Source organism: Heloderma suspectum, chromosome 2 (assembly GCF_057233095.1).
Source record: "Heloderma suspectum isolate Gila_16-S chromosome 2, 16-S_ref, whole genome shotgun sequence".
NCBI lineage: Eukaryota > Metazoa > Chordata > Lepidosauria > Squamata > Helodermatidae > Heloderma > Heloderma suspectum.
The window spans coordinates 46,239,412-46,256,704 of NC_139459.1; the positions used below are offsets into that span (position 1 = coordinate 46,239,412).

The 17,293-nt window shown below is 45.1% G+C and overlaps 2 protein-coding genes across 3 annotated transcripts in view; one reads left to right on the forward strand and one right to left on the reverse strand.

The window, feature by feature from the left end:
• Positions 1-15,199, reverse strand: part of LOC146352168 (betaine--homocysteine S-methyltransferase 1) — a 35,801-nt gene extending 20,602 nt beyond the window's left edge. Inside the window, exons 1-2 of one of the 2 annotated variants that reach the window (XM_084833399.1) lie at positions 15,080-15,199; positions 1,633-1,765 (exon numbers count right to left, since the gene is read on the reverse strand). In XM_084833399.1, coding sequence (XP_084689525.1) covers positions 1,633-1,765; positions 15,080-15,097 — 151 coding nt within the window. In that variant the 5' untranslated portion in view covers positions 15,098-15,199. Of the gene's footprint in view, positions 1-1,632; positions 1,766-13,912; positions 14,009-15,079 lie in introns of those variants that run through there. The other variant, XM_084833398.1, reaches the window with a different exon arrangement.
• A 92-nt stretch (positions 15,200-15,291) lies between these two features.
• DMGDH (dimethylglycine dehydrogenase) overlaps positions 15,292-17,293 on the forward strand; it is a 99,770-nt gene continuing 97,768 nt past the window's right edge. Inside the window, exon 1 of the mRNA XM_084833397.1 lies at positions 15,292-15,518. Coding sequence (XP_084689523.1) covers positions 15,412-15,518 — 107 coding nt within the window. The 5' untranslated portion in view covers positions 15,292-15,411. The remainder of the gene's footprint in view (positions 15,519-17,293) is intronic.

A 17,293-nucleotide genomic window follows, 5' to 3' on the forward strand; every position in this document is an offset into this window, starting at 1 on the left:
AAAAGGAAACACTCCGATTTCTTAACAAAGGCTATGTATATTTTAGCAGTTAGAAATCCTGCTCATTATAGGTGGTACATGATACATGCAAAAGGCATCCAAAACTATTAAAGTATTTCATATGTAGGGCCAGATAGAGAAGGATTTGAATCAGGCATATGTTCCAGGCTCACCTCTGCAATAGGTGTGGCTTTCACAAGCACAAATCTCTATCTTTCACCCTCTTTTTCCTGCCTGTACAATAGTTATAATGGTAGTTTATGTCAAAGTTGTGAAAACTACTATAGGCCTTTTGCAATGTATTTCAGCTGCAAAATATTTGTTTATTATACTTTTTAAAATTTTGCCTTCCTTTCAAGGACTTCAAATGATGCATGGGAAATAACAGTAGTGACACTAGGATTTATTTCACCTCCCTTCTGCCATGGGAGGGACAGTTTTGCCTTTGAAGAGGTACACCCAAATGATTTTGGACATGGAGCTACTATTGAAAATGGTACCAACAGCCTCAGAAACAGAGGATACCTAAGAAACCACTGAATTATTTATTTATTTATTAAATTTATTAATCACCCATCTGGCTGGTCACCCAGCCACTCTGGGCAATGCACAACAATAAAAACAGTTCAAAACAATAAAATTCAACATTAAAAACATCACATTTCTAAAATTACCCTAACCCAACTGAAATGCCTGCCTGAACAACTACGTTTTTAATGCGTGGCAGAAGCTCATTAAAGAGGGGGCATGGCAGAGTTCCCTAGGGAGGGAGTTCCACAGAGTGGGGGCCACCACAGAGAAGGCCCTCTCCATTGTCCTCACCAGCCTAGCTGTCTTGGCTGATGGGACAGAGAGAAGCCCATCCGAGGCTGATCTTGTTGAGCAGCCTATCCGGTGTTGCTGGAGGTGCTCCTTGAGACAGGCTGGGCCGGAACCGTACAGGGTTTTGAAAGTCAAAACCAACACCTTGAATTTGGCTCAGAAAACAACTGGTAACCAGTGCAGCTCCTTCAGCGCTTGAGTGATGTGATCTCGCCAGCGGCTGCCTTTAATCAGGCAAGTTAATTAAACTAGTATGGCTGCATTGCTTGAAAACCACAGCCTTTCTTTTTTTTCTGTTTGTAAATCCAGGATCCTGTGTTCAAATGCCAATCGTCTCCTTCAAACACAGGATAATAAACAGTGTACTTTAAGGCCTTATGTTAAGGTATTCCTGAAAGTGGAAAAATGTAAGAACCTTAAATGTTACAAATGTAATGATAAAGCAGTTCTTCTGCATAAATCGGTTCACAACACCATGAAATAGAAAATAAAAGCCAGAAAAGAAGTGCACCTAGTTCCCATTAAAATCCATGCAACTGATATAACCCACTTTTCAGTGGTACATACACTGACAAGCTTGTTGCTTGCAATGAACATCCACTGGCTTCAAAGGGATTTAGAGCATAATCCTATATAAATCTACTCAGAAGTAAGTCCTATTGTGTTCAATAAGGCTTATTCCCTAATAAGTGTGTTTAGGATTGTAGCCTTAATCATGACTAACTTTAACTAGATTGGGGCTAACATGTTTATTCTACAACTGGATAATTTAACACAACTCATGAAGTATACATAACAGATTAGACTAACCTGCTTCTGGGTGTTCTACTGTAGCTTCTGGAGTCCAAGGTCCAGCTTTTACATAACCCCTCTTTTCAAGAGCAATGACAAATCCTCCATCACCAATCACAATTTCTCCAGCATCTAGACGCTCTAGAATACCCTAAAAATAAACCATACACAACAACATTTGTACAGTGCTTTAGAGTGTTCAGACCTCTTCACATATATTATCTTATTGTATTCCTGTAAAATAGATTATTATTATCCCTCTCATATTGCAGAGGCTGGAATTCTAGTTTGCTTAAGTCTCACTGAATTCACGGCAAAGTTAAATTCAAACCTTCACTTTTTGTAGCGATTTGTAGCTAAGCCTCTTAGGGCGCAATCCTATGGCCGCAAGTCAGTGGCTAGACGGCCATTGGATAGGTCGGTTCCCTGAGAACCAGCCTCCACCCCCTCCCGCGCTGCCTCATAGGCTGCATGGAATGGCCCCATGCTCCGCTTTTAAAAGAGCAGTGCGGAGTGGTGAAAACAGGGCATTCCTGGGAGTGTGCTGGGGCAGGGACAGAGGAAGTGCCATTCCGACGCTTCCTATGTGTTGTCCGGCGTCCGCCCCCCCACTCCAACTTCCCGCGGCTAGACAGCTGAAATCGGCTGTCTAGCTGTGAATGCAAGGCAGCTGAAGCACAGAGGGGATGATCCCCTCTGCACTTCTCCTGCCCTGCATTGGATAGGTGGTCGCCTCCGAGTTTGGAGGCAGCCGCCTATCCCGATAGGATTGCACCCTCCATCAACTATACTGCAGGAACAAGAACTTATAGTTAAGAAACTATAGCTAAATGAGATTGCTACATTACACAATTTCAAGGATTTTTTTTGGTATCAATCTATGTATTTGAAATGCCTAGTACATTTTAAGGGAAGATTACAACAGTGATATGTTAATAGTGCTACAATAGTCACTTCTAGTATATAACTAGAGGGCTGGCAATCAGTTAAAATATTGGATTAATAAGCTGCCTTTTGGCCAATTAGTTTATGAAATCTAAATAAATCTGCGTATGGCCCAATGAGTGGTCTGGGAGCAACTGATGCTGCAGTATTGCTGAACCTAACAAAGCAGCTGTTCACCTGGTCAGAGAACTAAATAGGAGACCACTGGGAGTTCTATGAAGTGAAAGCAGGATGTAAGCATAATTTATTTTTAAATAAAGAAATATGCATATTACCAAAACCGCACAATAGGCATTTTTGGTAAGTGGAAGGAAGTATAAGAAAATTTACTATGAGCTACCACTCATCGTTAGAAGAAAGGTCACCGTTCCCTCCAAGAACAAACATGAAAATCAAACTTAACTAAAAGTTATCCTAAAGTTGCTGCCCAAATATATTGACAATGTATTGCGTAGTGATCTAAGAATTCCAGTTTGCTGATGGCAGCTTAGCTTTCGAAATTTTTAATTATAGTGGCATCATCAAGAGCAGGAGTGAAAGCAGCTTCTTCTCTAGACAGAAATCAGGAGCAGACCTATCAATATAGCAGATATAAACGCAGGCATTTCCAAATAGGTACACATGCAGACATCAATCTATTTTATTTTATTTATTTAGAAACATTCATACCCCTGCTTTCTTCTAGGAGTTCAAATGGGTTAACAACAACAACTTTTTAAAATCCAAAACAAAACATCAGTGAAAAACATCCTTTCAATAAACACTAAACATTAAAATAGCAAAAAAACCCAGTACAAAACAACAATACAACACCAATCGAAATATTTAAAATGTTCAAAAGAACAGATTAAAAACAGCAAGTTAAAATCAATTACCAAATGCCTTCCTAAAACAAAGTTTTTTACCAGCTTCTGGAAGGTCAGCAGAGAGGAAGTGAGACTGGTCTCCCTTGGGAAGAAGTTCCAGAATGTAAGTGTAGTCTCTGAAATGGCCTTCTCCCTACTCCTGAATAAGCATACTCATGGTGTTGTTAGGATATACAAGCAGGCCTCCAAAGATTATCTCAATATGTGGGCAGTCTCATATGGGATTAGGCAGTCCTTCAAATGGCCCATCTACACGAGTGTTTTACAGTAACTGCTATCGCTTTTTTGAAGCAGGCCTAAGTATTGAACCTATTCCTCATTATCTTCTTTGCTGGTCTCACAAAGTTAATCCTTTAAAAATACATTACATTATTTGACAAGTCAATTGACCAAAACTTTATTAACTGTCAAATGCCCAATCCTTTCAGAACCTGTGCAACTTTAGATGCACCAGAAAGACAGTTTTATTAACATTTGCATAACAGACTATCACAGACTATGTCACAGACTATAACAGACTATACGACAATCAACTGAGAGCTGAAGTGTAATGCAAACAATGTTATATTAAGGGAGCAATCCTATGCATGTTTAGACAGAAAAGGGTCCTACACCTCCCAGCACTGGCTCGCTGGGGAATGCTGGGAGTTGGAGTTTTTTTCTGTCTAAACATGCATAAGATTGGCTTTAAGTCATCCATTTACCATATTCACTGTACAAAAAATTACTTAAAACCACAGGGATTAGTGTCCATGTGACTGATGTTGGTCATATAAATCCTGTCATATTATATGTAGCTCAGGATGCCTGAAGAACTGCAATCTCTTTCGCAAATAAGGGTGCAATCCTATGCATGTTTAGACAGAAATAAGTCTTACAACTCCCAGCATTCCCTAACCAGCATGGAAGTTATAAGACTTTTTTCTTTCTAAACACAGAAACATAGAATAGGATTGCACCCACATCATCTTTACATTAGAGTGCATAGTTTTGCCCTGTCTGGGTTCTCCGGACACCCACCCAGCCTGTCCCTGCTTGCTGGTCCCCAGACCACCCTTGAGCTTCTCCCACACTTGCCGAGCAGCCCGCACGCACCCCAGCAGCCTCGCTGAGCTCCACAGTTGCCATTTTTTGATGGCGCTCGCAAAAATGCGCATATTTTTGTATGCGTGGAAACGTACATATTTGCATGTGAAAATGTGCACTTTGCAAAATGCGCATTTTCACGCATATGAAAAATGCACATGCGCAAAAATGCACATTTTCGCATACACGAATATGCACATTCGCAAAAATGCACATTTACGTGCATGTGAAAATGTGTGCATTTTTGCGAGCGCCATCTTTTTTCTCAAAAAATGGCGACTGCAAAGTTCAACGAGACCACTGGGGTGAGTGCAGGCCATTCACCGAGAGTGGGCAGGGGGTGAGCAGGAGCAGGGGCTCAGCGAGCAGGGCTCGGAGGTGCAGGCATGGGCAGTTCCACCAGATTCCTGGACTGAATCAGGCACCGACACCATCCCTAAATTAAACCAATAGGCCAACAACCTGCAGCCATTCCTCTCTTGCTTCGTTATTCAAACTGTCTTGTGCTAAGTGGGTTATTATCACCTGTACAGAAGTTATCAGACAGGTCAAAATTATTAAGTACTGATGCTAAATATTCTAGTATGTTTAGCAATATCTTCTGAAGAAGTATTTTTAAGAGTCTGGTGGTGTATTGCCACATGGAAAACAACTATCACCATCTTTGCCAGCAAATCCATCTTAAATCTTTGTGCTTCTGCTCTTTGTCATGTCCACTGATATAAGCACTTTTGCCAGTTGTACATCCCAAGAATTGTTGCATCATCGCCTTTTTCCTTCTATGCAAAGTTACAACAACTATGAAACCCACCAGCTGTGTGCTGCGTTTTTGAACTTGTAGTAGGCTAGTTACTTTGAATCTGCATAGCAGGAACTACAGGTAATATTCTTGTGCCTTTCTCAAAACAGATCTTGGATGTATTCCTGCAACATACCATTATTCTACTGTATTTGGAGAAATTTTTAACTACACATCTGGAGTCAGACCTTGAACTTGTTGTGCGTCTTAGACATTTATGGTCTTTAAACTACCTGTGTAAGCATAAAGCTATTTTATTGTCTACCATACTTGCGAGAAAGGGAAGTCTGGAATTAGATACAATGAGGAAATGCTAACACTTATCCAGACTGATGCCTTGTTTTCAGAACCATTCCAAACAAGGGAAATTTTAAAATTATCCAACCCCTTTATCCAGCCTCTTGACAAGTGTTTCTAACATGGCTTGGTACAGAAAAAAGGCTTGATATAAGAGGATTATTGGGGTCCCAATGTCTACATAAGTAACATAATCTGCACCCTTCTTGGCACTTCATAAAAGCATGGGCCCCTTCGAATCCTTCCTACTTAAAGTCTGAGGTGTTGGAGGGACATGGGCCATGAGTCACTTAACTGAACTTGAAGGGTTAATATGTACCTGAGTGAGGTAGGAAGGAATCTCTGGGAGGTCCTTCTGCCTTTTCCTTGTCTCCTCCTTCTACTTTCCTATCTCCTTCTGTCTTCCTCCTGCAAAGGATGCTGACCATGAGGCTGACTTCAGCCAACCTACCCTGAGATGTAACTTTGTTATATCTCCAAGTAAAAACTGTTCCTAACCCACCACTCAAGTGTGTTTTGTCTACATCCGTGGCTATGGATGTAGATAAAATTGGGGGGCCGATTTCAGGTCAGGGCAGACTTCAAGTCATGGGCCCAGCAGCCAATAAAGAAGAAGGCTTTCGCAAGGAATTGCCCAGAAGCCTGTGAGTACTGCCCATCTGACAGACAAGGGAGAAAAAAAATCTCAGAGGGTGGAATGATGGCTGAAGGAAATATACATGCAGCCATGGAAAAACTAGGCATCAGGAACTACCAGATATGGCAGTTCAAGATGGAAATGGTGCTAGTGAACGGTTTTGGAATCTGCTCACCCCGCAGAAAACCCCCAGGGCTGGGACAAAAGAGACAGAAAAGCAAGGGCAACAATTGCTCTATCAGTCAAAAACAACCAGTTGCTCCACATCAGAAATGATGAGAAAACAGCTAAGGGAATGTGGGAGGCCCTGCAGAAAGTGCACCAGCCTACCAGCATAAATACAAAACTCTTCTTAAAGAGGAAGCTGTTTAAAATGAGGCTTGAGAAAGGAGCCAGCTTGACAGACCACATAAATGCAGTCTTGCAAGTTGTTGAGTTGCTGCGGGCAATTGGCTCAGAGACTCCAGAGGAGGATGTCCTGGCCATCAGTTTGTGCCACCCAGATGACTCCTATGAAACTCTCATAACAGCCTTGGAAGCACTCCCTGAAACATAGCTAAGATTGGACTATGTAAAGGCCAGGCTGATTAGTGAGTGGAACTGCAGGATGGAAAACATGGATGACGCCTGATGTAAGGGGACAAAGGCTAGGCCAGAGACAAAAGCCAGGAGGGAATCAGAACAAGCCCTTAAGGCAAGGACAAAAGAATGGTACAAGTGTGGGGCTAGGACACATTTCAAGAGAGACTGTTCCAAAAACAGCCATAAGAGGGTGCCAAAGAGCAACAAAGGGCAAGGCAGAGTAAATTACGATCTGCATGAGCAGCATTCCTGCTGATCGGTTTGTCTTGAAGTAACCAGAACCCAGAGGCACAATCTAGTTTGAGTGCTGGACTCAGGAGCTAGCAGCCACATGATTAGCCAGAAGGAGTTCTTCGAGGAACTAGATCAGCAAAAGCAGGGTTATGTTTACCTAGCTAATGGGAAACAGATAAAAGCATCTGGAATAGGAGAAGGCACCATAGACTGTATAGCACCACCACACAGTTGGAAAATGAAGCTGACAGATGTCTTGTTTGTGCTGGACCTGGTGGGAAGCTTGCTCTCAGGAGGAAAACTTACTGCAGACGCATTTGTCCTACATTGTGAAGGGGATGACTGCCAAATCTCCAGAGAAGCAAAGCTGTGGGGCAATGCCAGGGTGAGGAATTCTACGTATGAGTTTGCTGGCAGCAGAGATGAGGCCAAGAGGGCAGACCACACACCCCACAACATTTGCCTCTGGCACAGACATGTGGAGGCAGTAAAAGAACTGGTAATCAAGGAACTCACCACAGACTTACAGAGCCCAGCGTGCAGATCAAGGATGAGCTCTGTGTGCTGCATCAAGACCAAGTCCACGCAAGTCCTACTGCCCAAGGCAAGCGAGAGCAGAGCTAAAGAACCCCTGAAGCTCATCCACCCCGACCTCTGTGGACCAATGGAGGCACTAATCCCTGCAGGGGTTAAGTACTTCCTCACCTTCATTGATCCATACACTTGATGTACACAAGTACTGAGGAAGCTGAAGGAGTTTGTTGCAGCAACCAAGAACAAATTCCAGAGGACACTGGGCGCCATTCGTACTGACAATGGAGGAGAGTACATCGGAACAGAGATGGAAGTGAACCTCCAGGCCCAAGGCATTGCCCACCAAAAGACGGTCAGCTACTCACCAGAACAGAATGGCATGGCTGAGAGGTGCAACAGATCACTCCTAGACATGGTAAGATGCATGCTGTCAGATGCAAATCTACCATTCAAATTCTGGGGAGAGGTGGTGTCTATGGCAGCCTACATACAGAACGGGCTGCCAACCAGGGCCACTAGTAAAACACCTTTTGAACTGTGGCATGGAGCCAAGCCGAAGGTAGACTGTCTGAAAGTGTTTGGGTGTGAGGCCTATGCTCAAGTCCCAGAACAGAAAAGGACCAAGCTGGCTGACAGAGCCATCAAAGGGGTCCTGGCGGGATACAGTCCCTATCATGAAGGCTACAGAATTCTTATTTCCCAAGACTGCAGCATCATAGTCAGCTGAAGTGAGCAGTTCGATGAGACTGCGAGGCCCGGGACTATGGAGCTGATAGAGGTGAATCTGAACACACCTGAGAGTGGAGGATGGGAGCCCACAGTGCATGAGGAAGATGAGAGGGCAACTGACACACCCAATCCCAACAGTGAGGCCGGTGACACTGGGGATCTCAAGCTGAACACAGCAGAGCAGCAGGAACCCAGGAGGTCGGAGAGGGCCATCAAAGGCATGCTGCCAGCCAGGTATGGGGACTTTTCCTCTGCAGCCAGGGTGCAGCAGATCCAAACGCTGGCAAGTTGGGAGGACATTGCCTCCTTGCCCAAGGATGAGGCAGACAGGTGGAAGAAGGCAGCACTGAAAGAGATGGACTCATTACACTAAAACGGGACCTGGACCCTGACTGAACCCGCCCCCCCGCACTGCAAGGTAATCAGGGGCAAGCAGACCTTCAAAATAAAGTGCAACACAGACAGTGAAGTAGAATGCTACAAAGCCAGGTTAGTAGTGAAGGGATACTCTCAAAAGCATGGAGAGGACTACTATGAAACTTTTGCCCTGGTGGTAAAGCACACCACCATTAAAGCAATGCTGAGCATAGCAGCCAGCAGGGCAATGCAAGTTAGGCATCTAGACATTAAAACAGCATTCCTGTACGGTGAAATAGAGGAATACCAGTTCACGACACAACCACCAGGGTTTGTAGATTCAGGAGGGGCAAGGAAAGTGTGCAAATTGCACAAAAGCATTTATGGACTTAACCAGGCGGCCAGGGCCTGGAATGAAAAAATAAATGGAGTCCTAGTAAATCTGGGCTTCACCAAGGGGAAAGCAGACTCTTGCCTCTATACCAGGCAGAACGGGGGCAGGTGGGCATGCATACTGGTGTATGTGGACGATCTGGCCGTGTGCCTTGAGCAGGAAAGCGATGGCATGGAAATTATGCTCAGACTGAATCAGAACTTGTAAATCAAGGACCTGTGTCCAAAAGGGCAAGACGACGACGTTCCACTGTTGGATAATCAGCAATATCAAAGGGCCATTGTTAAGCTGTTATTCATCACGACAGCTACCAGACCAGACATAGCTGCAGCTGTGGGCATCCTTAGTAGGAAAGTGGCCAAGCCATCTCAACGCGACTGGAACAGAGTGAAGCGTTTGATGCGCTACTTGAAAGGTACTGCACATATAAAGCTCAAACTGCTCAGCAGCACACACACAGGGCTGATCACATTCGTGGATGCAGACCAGGTGGGCAATGAGTCAGACCGCAAGTCCACATCAGAAAACCTGTTCACATGCAATGGCGGGACTATCAGCTGGACCAGTAAGAAGCGGGAAGTTGTGGCCATGTCTTCCGCAGAGGCAGAATACGTGGCAGCAGCCAGTGCATGTCAGGAAGTGATTTGGCTCAGAGAATTATACACTGACATGGGACTGGAGAACATGCAAGCCACATTGCTATATTAAGACAACCAGGGGTGCCTAAAGCCAGCATAGAGTGAGAAGCTGAGATCATGGATGAAGCACATTGACGTGAGGCATCACCTGATCAGGTCGGAGTAGTGCAAGAGGTGACTGAACTGAAGTATTACCCAACTGAAGAAATGGTGGTGGATATGCTGACAAAGCCTTTGCCAGGGTAACTGCACCAGTGTCACCTGAAGGGCATAGGACTGGTGCACTGACCCACTGCCCTCGAGAAGGGGTGTTGGAGAGACAAGGGCCATGAGTCACTTGACCTGAACTTGAAGGGTTAATATGTACCTGAGTGAGGTGGGAGGGGATCTCTGAGAAGTTGTTCTGCCTTTTCCCTGTCTCTTCCCTCTACTTTCCTATCTTCTTCTTCCTTCCTCCCGCAAGAGATGCTGACCATGGGCCTGATCTCAGCCAACTTACTCTGAGATGTAAGTTTGTTATATCTCCAGTAAAGTTTGTTCCTAACCCACCACTTGAGTGTGTTTTGTCTCCATCTGTGGCTACTGACAGGGGGCCGATTCACATTTCTTGAGGAACCATCACACTAAGGTTGCAATAAAGTTTTAAGAAATTACTTTTCAAAAACTCTTCTACTAGCCTGTCTGTCCAAACCTATTTGTTAGTCATGATAGGCCTAAAAGGAAAAAAGAACTGTATTTTGTAAAACTACCCTGTGTGGTGATCTGGGGGGCGTCTCCACCAGTGATTTACTCTGAGCTGGCTGCATGTTGATGTCGTTAGGGATACAGGATGTTGTGGCCATCCAGCAGCCACCCAGAGCTTAACAGGGAAAACTCAGATTTCCTGAGACTGCTGAAAGTCCAATTCTTTTCCTCAAGTTGGGTTCTCGGTGGTATAGTTGTTGTGTGCCCCAACCTCCAAATCTACCTGAGGTATGTGAGCCCTGCCCAGGGGTGTGCCTTTCACCTTGACCCCAGTCACAGGGTGTTTCCTATGTTTTTCCCATCCCTGCACAAACCAATTAGTGTCTACTCAGAAGTAATTCTCATTGTGCTTAATGAGGTTTGTCCCCTGAATGCCCACATCAGGATTTACAGATATCCCCCTCAATTGAAATGGTACAGTTTAAAGCACATTCCCTAAATGCTCTAAAGCGCTGTTGTTTGGTTTATTGCCTTAGGAAGTAACTACTTCACACCTTCTTTACAGTGATCCTGCGGTTAGAATGGGGGAAAATGGGGGCTGGTTTCACATCTGTGTGACCCCCGTCTTTTCTAGTACAAGCTTATGTGTGTCTACTCAGAAGTAACTCCCACTGTGGTCAATGAGGCTTGGTCCTGAAATGCAGGTGCATTTGGACCTTTAGGGGAAAGGAGAAAGGGGGGAGGGGGGAATGCCTCTCTTATTGGTTGAGCAGCCCCTGCCAGTCAGATGGCATTCACTCCAACCCCCACCAGGAAGTATGTTCTGTGAAGTGATTTTTACTGGTGTGGAGCACTCCCTTGTGGAGCCCTGCATGGACCAAATCACAGCAAAGCTGATTCCTTTTAAAATTTCCTGTACTCCTCCATTCGCTTTTCCTTCCATTGTCGTGTAGACAGAGTCCTGGAAGTGATCCTTATGCACCCCAAACAGTCAGGTCATTGGCTTTTTACAAGCCTGCATTAACAGCATACCAGCCTTGCTTCACTTAGGTAATCAGGCAGACCTGAACTTATCTGAGTCCTATATTGGTTTCTGAACCTGGGACCTTTAACATGCAAAGCATGTGGCAGTTCCCTAATCCAGGATGCCCTTTTGAGTTCTAACTACAATATGTGCTCAACAGCAGATCTTATCCAAATGTCAGATACTTCAGCAAGATAATATCTGGAGTGCCTTCTCTTATGAGCATACAATGCCAGACCTTTCTTAGAAAAAAGTCTGCTGAAGACTGCATGAGGTACCATACGGATGATTTACCCGTCTTTATTGTGATCTCAGACTCCTACTCAACTGCTAAGGCATTAGTGACAGCTGTCCTGTTTTCTTTTCATGACTGCAGTGACTGAGTTCTTTCTGAATGTTTGTGCCCCCTTCAAGCTGCTCCCTTCGAGGAGCTGCAAAAATATACACATATTAACTTATCGAAACTTTATAAAACTCTGTTTCCCAAGTGAAGACAATGTGAATTGGCTCTAACCCTTGACATTTTACTCATTGTGCTTGCCCATTTGCTGTGGGAACATATTCACAGCAGATTTGCCTTTAAAAACAAACAGAAAGATGAGGCATAGTCCTATCCCCAAACTATTCACTCTTCCATCATTTACGGAAGGAGTAACTTAGCCTTTTCGCTAACTGACAAAGTTTTCCAGAATCAGAACCAGCCCAAGATGTTTTGCTGTCTGAAGTGAATGGCAAGATAGTGCTACCCTCCTCCACACCCAGAAGCGGAACATACTGGCAGTTCAATCCGATTTCAACACCAACAACAGAACAGTACACCTGAGGGCAGCAGGCTACTCCAGAGGAGACAGGGCAGGCAGTGTGGCAATCACAGCTGTCCTCCCAACACATCGTTGCTGTTTATCACTCCTAGCACCAGCTGCATAAAGCAGCTGTCTCGCTCTGCCTAATGGCAGGGCCAGCCTTTTCCAGAAGTTTCCACCAAATGCTCTGCCAGGGATTTATCACCCACATATGCTGTTCCCTGCAGCTAGAGCAACATGACTTTGCCTCAGAAAGGCAGAGTCTTTTTATGCCTGTACATTCTTAGACTGGGTTCACACAACATGCTAATCTACATTCCATGGTCGAGTGTCAGTTGTTGTTGAACCATCTCCCACTTTCTCCTTCACCCTCTATGAGGTTTATTTAGGAACATGTTTCCAAACATTATCTTTATCACATACTGAACTGTTATCCAAGCATAGGTTTTTTTCTTTCTTTTTTTACATTCCACTCATCTCCCAGTCAAATTCTTCTGTTCTTCCTTCTGCACAGCATTGTCCAAATCCACCTTTCTCCCAAGTCAGCATTAAATATAACTGTATTTAGTTTCTAAATGAAGTCAGGACATTTCTATTAATTGCTTTGTTGCCTCTTTGCTTACTACAATGATTTGTTGCAGGCATTTATAAGGCTCAGTTTAGTTTAAATTAAAAGTGGTATCCAAAGAAGAAAAAAGTGGCATGCAACCCCAAAAACAGAGTTAAGAAAACTATTCAACCAGATAACAAATTGCTTACTAATACCTGAGTATTTATAACTCCATGTAAAAACAAACAGCTTCCTTAATTTAAAAACTTAGGAAGAGAATATATATGGAAATCAAAGGATGTTTACAGAAGCCAGGAATGAATGTTTCTTCCTAAACGTAGAAGATGTCTTGATTCCAAGTTTATGTATCCTCAGTATTCGCCAATGACTTTCATTCAAATTTATCTCTTCCCAAATAGTAATGAACACAACACACACATACACACACATCCTCCAACCAGCATATGAGCCATAGGTCTTATCTTTAGAGTCCACTACGTTATATTAGCTTTCACTTTTATCAGTGGTAGTTAGTATTATTAAACTAATATTCAGAAAAATCAATTTCTATCATTTTAAACTAAATAATGTTTATTACTATGCTATGAAGTTAAAAGCAGTTAACAATTAGTCTTCAAGCGAAGTTCCTCAGTATCAATGAAGATTCAAATTGGTGTGGCTGTGGCAAATCCACATTTTGGTATATGGAATAGGAAGGGATAAACTTAGGGTATCAGATATATGTCAGAACGAGATATAGCCTACTTCTGCTTGTGTTCCCTGGCCACTTTTTCTCTGCAGCGTCTAACACCACTGAGTAAAGAGCCTTCGAGAGAAGCCTGTGTGTATGTGGCGTCAGTCTCATGGAGTCTATGTGGCATACGCCGGAGTCTATGCCTGAGCACGTGGCGAGGACTTGGGTCAGTTTTAATGTCCCACACTCTATCTAGCAACAAGCCCAAATAGTCCTCCCGCTTACAAGTATCTATCTATTAGAGCACCGTTTTCACGACTGCCTCACACTGCCCCACCGACAGAGAGGGAGCTGCAAGCTTGGCAGCTTCCACGAGCACGTCTGGGGCCTTCTCTTCAAAGCAAAACCAAGCAAAGCAACGTCCCAAACGGCCCGTCGCTTTTACCTTCTTAGTTTTCAGGGTCCCTCCAACCGGTGCCATGATGTTGTACCCTGTTGTTTCTAGCAGACCCGCACAGCACGGCGCTTGCCCCCCTCCGGCGCCGAGACAACAAACCAGCGCCCGCAGCAAGAGGCATAGAAAGCAGAACGAGCCAATCCCGCGTCTTAAATCCCTTGAAAGGATGCCTGGGGCGCGTGGGCGGATCCTGAGCTAGATTCCGATTGGGGGAGCCGCCGTCTCTTTCCAGCTCCATTCGCACAGGAGGCGAGTCTTTCTCCCGCGAGGCGAATCCCGAGTTGGGCTGGGAGGGAGGGCGAGAGGCAGAGTATAATCGCGAAGGTCTCTCTCTGGACGGGCTCCTGCTGCTACGCACAGCCAAGAGCTTGATATAGACCTCGTCGAAGCAACTTGTAGTCTCTCGAACGCACACCCCGCACCAACACGCATACACTGAATAAGTAAATAATAATGACGAGGTATTAAGAATTCAGTTCCATTGGGTGAGGCGGATTTAATGGTTGGAATGACCTATGATTTCCACCCCCCCACACACACACACATACAGAACTCCCTCGATGCGCATTATTTTTTTTTTTTTAAATTTAGATATCCAGATACCACAAATGCACTACATTTTTCAACGTGCCCTACGGAGCTAAGTACACAAATATTGCTTTCAGGATTTCAAAAACAGTATATATTAAATCATCGGCCACCTGTTGTTGTTTTTTGAGATCCCCTGCCGTAGGAAGCAAAAATACACAACGAATTCGTCTTTTACGGTGCCACACAAGACCCTTTGCCTTTGCTACGGCAGCCTAACCCAGACTTTTTTCTTCTTCTAACCCACGGGGTAAGGTGGGCCTCACCTAGTGGATGTATTTTGTGGCGGGGCCCACAGCAGTTTCTCAAATTCCCAAATGTGCACGCGGGTCCCAAAAAGGTTGGGGACCCCTGTTTCAGACCATCACCTGTACATGGGGGAGGTCCCAGAATAAAAGATGTCCCGCTGGAGAATGGGTCAAGTTTGCGCGAACCCAAATGCATTATTGATTCAACACGAACACCGGCGTTCTTACATCAAGCTTTTTCACTCCCCGCCCCGCACTGCTTCGCCTCAGCCCGCTATCATTTTGTCCCTGACTTCACCTCAGCCCTATTTCTCCTCACCCTGACACCGGTCTTCATGGTTCCCTAAAAGCTGCCTGGCAGCTTGACGGCGTAGGACTACGGCGGGTCAAGGCACTTCGGAAAAATCGCTTCCAAGAACTGTCCCCTCCCCTCAGGGGCAGGAATGTGAGAAAAGAAAACGCGATCCCCTCCTTCGCTTCAGAGGGGCGGATCCGGTTCCCCCTGCTGCGGGGATTGGCCGCGGGGCTGGCGGGGCTCGCGTTGCTAACTGGAAGAACTTGGACGTCGGCGTTGTTGGCCTTGGGGGAGGAGAAATCGGGGGACGATCCTACCCGCCGCTACCCGCGACCAGCGTCTGTGAGGGAGAAGCCATGCTCCGGGGGGCCCTGAGATTGCTCCCGCCAAGGCTACGAGGCAGAGAGCCCGCCTTTTCGCTGCCCGCTCGGTCCTTTGCCTGCGGCCCGACCACTAAGAAGTGGTGAGTCCTCAGGCTGCGCCGCTGCCGAGTGTCGCTGGCGGTGCGTGCTTGAATCTGTTTTCCAGGCAGTAACGGCAGGAGTGTCGTCTCCGGCCCGCGAATAAAGGCGTATTCTCTGCATAGGCAGTAAAGTATGCTGTGGTGTGAGTGGGCGTGCAGCTATCCGCCCCGCGTACTGCTGCGTCCGTAGAGCGAATTCACAGGCCCCCGCTCCAAAAAACTGGCAGTTTGGGGATGCCCGTGAAATGAGGGATATTCCAGGAAGTTAAATTGACTTGAAAGGGCTGTTTTCATATTTCATGAAATTGGCTTGAGATACTTGGGTCGGGTTTTAAATGGATAACGTTAGAAAACACTGAGCGAGATTGCATATTTATTATACCTGAGCAAATTTAATCTAGGTTGGAAGTCAAATTAATATGGATTTATTACATTTTTACCCCATCCTTCCTCCAAAGTGTTCAGTGTAGCATAGTGGTCCCCCTCCCTTAATCCTCACAACAGCCTTGTGAGTTGGCTACAAGAGAATCAGACAGACGGAGTGACTGGCCCATCCATTATCACCCAAGAAACTTTGTGGCTGAGCAGGAAGTTGAACCCAGGTCCCATTGGTCTAAGCCCAGCACTCAGGCACTGCATCACACCGCCTCTATGCCACGCTACTTTTAGGAACCCCTTCTTTAGTCTGTGTTTACACACACTCCACAGTCTGATGCTTATTACTCAGTTTCTGTGAAAATGGTGAATAGCAGTAAGGCAAGAGACAAGTGGAAGTACAGAATTTCTTCTTTAAAAGGTAGCATGTAGTTTGACTCCTGTTTGCCTTTGTCCCATTCTTGATGCATGCGTTCATGCATGCTTAAACTTTATATTACTGCATTCTCACTAGCAGCTTCTGAGGGATTTAACAGAGGAAGTGCTTTGGGGGTGCATTTCTCCCAGAAGGATGTCTGTGGAACATTTTTCCCTGCGGGGATGGGAGTAGAAGCAGATTAGGCTTGAACTCAAAAGAAGAGAAACTGCAGAAGAGAAGGAAGACCAGCCCAGGACAATTGATGCAGTGCAAACTTGAGTTCAACTGATGTATGCCCATCCATCTGGGCAACTGAATCAAGCATCACGATCATGCTTCTCCCCTCCCAATCCCTTTCCTTGTGTCTCCTGCCTTTTTAGATTGTGAGCCTGAGGGCAGAGACTGATAACTATCTTGTAAGTCACACTGTGAATATTTTGTTTGAAGGGTGGGATGGAAATGCTTTGAATAAATAGTACATTTGTACATATTCCATTGTCGACTACTTTCTGCAGCACTGTGGATGTGAACGTGAAATTGCCTTAGATAAAACATGTCAATTCCGCCCTCCAAGACCTTGCATATGTCGGTGACATTGAGATGTTCCTCGTTCTTCCCCACCCATAACTTTTTTGTTTTGAATTCAACAGAAAATGTGAGAGAGAGACCCATTCAAGGTGGCTCCCACTTAGGGTGCTTCCAGATGAGGCAATTATTGTGCAATCACCCAGCCTCACTCATGGAGTTTTAGTGTTGTCCCACCACTTATTCTATCTTCTTACAACAGAAAATCCATTAAGGAGAAAAAGATTATCTGATAGCAGGGGTGGACAATCTTTTTGGCCCTGAGAATTGCATGCAGTGCCGGGGGGTGGGTTAGGGGCTGCACATACATGTGTGTGTTCACACATATAACATAGTCTCACACACCCACCCACATACATACATTTCAGCATGCAAGGATGAAGAGGCAGTGAGTCAA